The following is a 6,000-nucleotide window of genomic DNA, read 5'->3' on the forward strand; positions in this document are numbered from 1 at the left end:
TTTTCCAAGTTTGCTTATTTTGCACATTTTATAGCACTTGATCTAGAGTCAGCTTCCCCATGTCCTGTGTGAAACTACAAAAGTTAGCAGGTATACATTTTATTAGAGAATATTTAGAAAAAAAAAAATAAACGATACAGAAAATTTGAAGCGTTAGTTATTGGTCATTGGGGGTAACATACAGAGTATAGGGGTATGTTGGTGTTTTGGGGCTGGGCAGCACACATATATATAAGGGCTGAAGTAGCATCTAAAGTAATTTTCCAAACGGACTGGGTTCTTTTTACAATGCATATTTTAATTGCAATTAAAAAGCAGCCATTTTTACCCAAAATAGTCATTGCCGTTTAAGGATGATCACCTCAATCCTGTAATAGAACATCCTAACCCTAACACATTTATCATTTGCATTCACAAAACAATTATAGGTCTCTACTGTTTGTGGCTCAGTGGCAAGACTCTAAGATCCCATAATGTCTGTTTTCTACATATTAGGGAAAAAAAAAATTCACCTGTGATCTCTAGTACCTAGCTAGACTTTTCTAAGGCTCATCTACACTACCAGTGCTAATGATGGTAGCACACAGATGTCTGGCAGTTATGGATGTCCAAGTTTTAATATAGCCCAAGTTGTGAGCTAAGCTGGACTGCTATGTTTTTTGCTACTTTGATGCACCTAATTTTTCATTTTAATTTGTGCTAGATCTATATCACACCATTTATTTTGTTCTCTTCGGAATAATCAAATCAAACAAATTCTGTATTTTCACTTGCTTCAGAAGCTGAATAAAAACAGAACTTCCCCCACTTCATTTTGAATACTCAGAATTCAAAGTGCTGGCTACATGGTAACAAGTTAAGAAATAACTTATGCAAACCATCTTTGGAATCTCTGCCCTAGCAAAACTATTACTTTTAAACACAGGGTAGGTCTATACTTACCGCCGGGTCCGGCGGTAAGCAATCGAACTTCTGGGATCGATTTATCACGTCTTGTGTAGATGCGATAAATCGATCCCAGAAGTGCTCGCCGTCGACGCCGGTACTCCTGCTCCGCGAGAGGAGTACGCGGAGTTGACGGGGGAGCCTGCCTGCCGCGTCTGGACCCGCGGTAAGTTCGAACTAAGGTACTTCGACTTCAGCTACATTATTCACGTAGCTGAAGTTGCATATCTTAGTTTGAAGTGGGGGGTTAGTGTGGACCAGGCCACAGTAGGATTCATTCAACAGAAGAAAAGTTATACCAACCATCTCATTCCAGAATTGTGCTGAAGGCACAAACTAATCAAAAGCTAAATTCAACAGAGATAGAATCTTGTAAATTCATAGGATCAGAGTAATTAGAGATCATGCCCACCCCAGCTTTCAAAGGCAGTAAGTCATCCCCTGATTAGGGATATCATTGACACTCTACTGGATATTAGCTAACAGGTCAAGAAGCAATCTCCTGAATCACTGGGAAAGAGGTCTGTTCCACAACTGCAGAAGAAATCTTGTCCCTACTATGTCTGACAAGAGAGCCCATTATTAGTTTCTCACTATGTTTTCAGTATGACTGGTGGTTATGCAAAAGGATTTAATTCACTGTAGAAGGTATGTGTGTAAGTGTCCACAATGCACTAACATCTGTCACACATACCTATATCCTTCCTGTTCTCTTGGTCACCTTCCTGTTACTATTCCTTTAATATAGGAATTCACATTTGAAGCTGAAAGAGGATGGGGAAGGTGGCTCTAAAGATGACCACTTTTATGCTTCCCTACACTCCGCAGGGAGCCGAGCCAAACCAGCCCAGAACAAGGCTATTCTAACTCACAATGACCAGGGATCAGCTATGTGTATTGTGTTCCAATTCCCATCAAGGTGCCTGTGGAGCAAGGCAAGCAAGGCTGGCACAAAGCAAATTTCAGGGGAATGCTCAGCTTCATGCTGCATCAGTGGCACAAAGTCACCTCAGCAAGGCCCAGGATTTGGGTCCCTTGCATGCTTTCTAATTAAATATAGTTAGGGCCTTACCAAATTCATGGTCCATTTTGGTCACGTTCACAGTCATAGGATTTTAAAAATAGTAAATGTCATGATTTCAACTATTTAAATCTGAAATTTCACAGTGTCATAGTTGTAGGAGTCCCAAAAAAAAGAGTTGTGGGGGAAGGGAGGTCACATGGTTATCGTAGGCGGGTTGCGGTACTGCTACTCTTACTTTTGTGCTGCTGCTGGCGATGGCTGCCTTCAGAGCTGGGCAGCTGGAGAGTGGTTGCTGGCCGAGAGCCCAGCTCTGAAGGCAGAGCCACCGCCAGCAGAGGCGCAGAAGTAAGGATAGCATGTTATGGTACTACCACCCTTTCTGCACTGCTGCTGGCGGGGTGCTGCCTTCAGAGCTGGGCGCCCGCTCTCCGGCAGTCCAGCTCTGAAGGCAGTGCCGAAGTAAGGGTGGCAATACTGCAACTACCCTAAAATAACTTTGTGACCCTCACTGCAAATCCCTTTTGGATCAGGACCCCAAGTTTGAGCAACCCAGGTCTCCCCCCGTGAAATCTGCATAGTATAGGGTAAAAGCACACAAAAGACCAGATTTCACGGTCTGTGACAAGTTTTTCATGGCCATGAATTTGGTAGGGCCCTAAATATAGTTAACTGGCATTTGAGTAATCACAGAACATTGTGCTTTGACTTCCATAGCCCCGCACAAGCTGATATCTTACAGTGTTACTTACCTGCATTATGATATCTTTATGTTGACCTAAATACTGAGAGAAAGGAATTGTTTTCTTTTAAAATATATTCAGAGTATCTAGATTTTTAGAGTAAATCCATTTCTGGTTATTAACATGAGAGTTACAATTTCTATTTTAGACAGTGGAGGGTAGCGTTTGGTATTGAATAACAGAATATCCTGAGGATGTACTTCTGAAGAGTCAATAAGAATAAACTACATTAGAACTCAGCCTAAACACTTTAAAGTTCACTTTCAGGTTATACTGAAGTGCACTCAAAGTGCAAGAACATTTATTATATTTAATATTAAGAAACTCTTCAGTCATTATGCAAAGAAAAGCCTCTCAATGCTAGAGTACAGAGAATCAAATAATTGGAAAAGAGACACAGTGACGGGTAATTGTACAGCATCTATGTACTGTGATTAGATGAGACAAATGGCAGAAAATTTCATTTAGAATCAGAGATGATAAAGCACTTAAAATTCAAAAAGTGCTTACCAAATTGGCAATATACAATAGCACCTTTGGCACACTTGGCATCACTGAAAATATTAAGTACTGTGGAAGCAAGCACTAATTTAAGAGTGCAGTTCCTCTTTCAAGGTCTTTCTGCCTTGCAACATGCAGAGATCCCAGAAGGGAATATCAGCAGTTACACACTCATCACTTTACCAAATCACACCACTGGTATTAGCTGACTGACTGCTGCAGTAACCAGCTCAGGGAATGGGAAAACCCACTTATTGTACCTCTCCAGATGCAAGCATTAAAAAAGTTTTTCCTGACACCTTCAGCGAGTGACCAGTTTATCCCTTGTAGCACATAATCACCCTGTTTCTCCACGTACAGCCTGTTTCGCCACTACAGCCCTGTTTATACAGCACCAGGAAGGGTTAGGGTTATCACGTCTGAAATCCAAAAAACTCAGCACTTCCCTCCCCCCAACAAAGCAAGTCTACCACAACCCCAACCCCAAGGCAAGCCCACCTTCAACAGCCACTTATAGTATCTAGTGAGATAACATATATAGATAAGCTTGATAACATCACAATAACAGAGTTGCTTTTTATCAGCACATTTTGCCAGCTAGTCTTTGTAGTCGTTTCATTTAGCCAGCTGTCACTGAATGTGCAGTTTCTGATGTGAGCTCCACTCCCCCAGAAGATATATTAGGATCACTGGCACCATTGCACTGATCTTCCATTATTTAACGTACGTCCCACGTCTCTGCAGTCTCTTCACTCTTGCATGACCCAAACCCACTCTCAGACACATGGGTGATGTGTTTTCTTCTTGCTGGGCAGACAGCAGCTCTATATTCAACAGTTTTGATCGATTATTGTTTAAACGGCAGAAGTGGGAACACTGCAGCATCTTTAGCTGGACCCAGAAACTTTTAGCGTTAGAGATCCCAGTGTATTGTGATAATAATGCAAATCTTTAGACCCACATAAAAAAAAACTGACCAATTAAATTATTTTTCTGGCAACTAGCACATCCATAAAAAAATCAGCCAGGTGGGTGAAATACCAGCCAGGTGGTAACCTTAATTGGGGTACAAGCCTGGTACCCACCTCTCAGGGCCCCGCCTGCTCTGCCCAGGGTGTCCCCAGGCTAGCAGGCAGCTCCACAGCACCCCCTTACCTCTACAGCCGCCGCTCCAGGCTGCTTCCCCGCCGCCCCTCGGCAGCTCCCACTCTTCACCTTGATCCCATACGCGGCCCGCAGCTGCTGCAGCACAGCCAGGCGCACCACGGCGCGGGCGCGCCCCGCCATCCCGGCTCCGCCGCGCCTCTGCGCCCCGCGTCCCCTCTGCTCTGGCCCCGGCCGCGCCTCGGCCGGCCTCTCACCCCCTCACCACCATCCCGACCTGCTCACGCCGCCCCCCTGGACATCCCGTCCCCGACCCTTCACAGCCCCACCCCCGCCTCCCTGCGCGTCTCAAACACGGCGCTCAGCCCCGGCGCCGCCTCTGATTGGCCCGCTGCGTCCGTTCGAATCTCAGGTCCCCACTGCTCAACGGCCAGCCATGCGCGTCCAGAGAGGTGCCTGAGTCCTGCCTCTCCGCTGGGCCCGGCGCCGCGGCAGGGAGCGCTTACGGAGCCCCCTCCTGAAACTCCCAGAAATGCGGCGTTCCAAGCGCGGGCCGCTAGTCCGAAGGAAGTGCGGTTATCTTCAGGCGATCGCAGGAGCTACCTAAAGCGCCATCGCCCTAGCCACAGGAGCGGCGGGCTACGGCAGCCGGTAGAGGCCGCTATTGGGGAAGTGGTAGCGACACAAGCTTCGCATTGAGACGGTCTGAAATGGGCTGCTGCCCCCCGGGAACCAGCCCGCCTCCCCAGCCAGGTCCCCGCGCAAGCCGGCTGAGGCCAAAGGGCCCTGCAGGACTGGGCGGAGCGAGCCCGGCTTCCCAGCAGCCCCTAATGACAGCGTCAGCGCTAGGATTCCTGGGGCGGCTGCTGCGAATCCCCGCGTAGCTGCCCCCGCCGCAACAACAGGGCCGTGGGGTGTTAGGCGGAGGGCAAATGGGTGTCTGCGCCCAGGCCGAGCTTTGGAGAGCTAGAGCTGGGCTCGGCCCGATCTGCAGCAGCGGGGGAGCACGGTCAGCAGCACTTCCCCTGCCCTCTTCCGAACCGGCCGGCTGAGGGGGCCGAGGTGGATTGAAACACCCCACACACGCGCCCCTCTCTGCTCCAGCGCAGTTCCCTTGCTGATGGTGGAAGTCTCGCTTTGGAAAGTCTCGCTGGGTAACTGGAGCGCTACAAACAACAACAAGCAGCAGGAAGACATTTCTAAAATCAGGTTTCAGAGGGGTAGCCTGTTAGTCTGTATCAGCAAAAACAACAAGGAGGCCTTGTGGCACCGTAGAGACTAAAATTTATTTGGGCATAAGCTTTCGTGGGCTAGAACCCACTTCACCAGATGCACGGAGTGGAAAATATAGTAGGCAGGTATAAATATACAGAACATGAAAAGTATCAGGGAGTAGCCGTGTTAGTCTGTATCTACAAAAACAACAAGGAGTCTGGTGGCACCTTAAAGACTAACAGATTTATTTTGGGCATAAGCTTTCATGGGTAAAAACCTCACTTCTTCAGATGCATAGAGTGAAAGTTACAGATGCAGGCATTATATACTGACACATGGAAAGCAGGGAGTTACTTTGCAAGTGGAGAACCAGTGTTGACAGGGCCAATTCGATCAGGGTGGATATAGTCCACTCCCAATAATAGATGAGGAGGTGTCAATTCCAGGAGAAGAAAAGCTGCTTCTGTAATG

At 47.2% G+C, this 6,000-nt stretch overlaps 1 protein-coding gene across 2 annotated transcripts in view; it reads right to left on the reverse strand.

The window, feature by feature from the left end:
• Positions 1-5,081, reverse strand: part of LOC128836295 (neuroendocrine protein 7B2-like) — a 75,727-nt gene extending 70,646 nt beyond the window's left edge. For both annotated transcript variants that reach the window (XM_054026428.1, XM_054026427.1), the window contains exon 1: positions 4,366-5,081. In XM_054026428.1, the coding sequence (XP_053882403.1) occupies positions 4,366-4,497 (132 nt within the window). In that variant the 5' untranslated portion in view covers positions 4,498-5,081. The remainder of the gene's footprint in view (positions 1-4,365) is intronic.
• Between the last annotated feature and the right edge of the window lie 919 nt (positions 5,082-6,000).

The sequence above is a fragment of the Malaclemys terrapin genome, chromosome 4 (genome assembly GCF_027887155.1).
Source record: "Malaclemys terrapin pileata isolate rMalTer1 chromosome 4, rMalTer1.hap1, whole genome shotgun sequence".
NCBI classification, from domain to species: domain Eukaryota; kingdom Metazoa; phylum Chordata; order Testudines; family Emydidae; genus Malaclemys; species Malaclemys terrapin.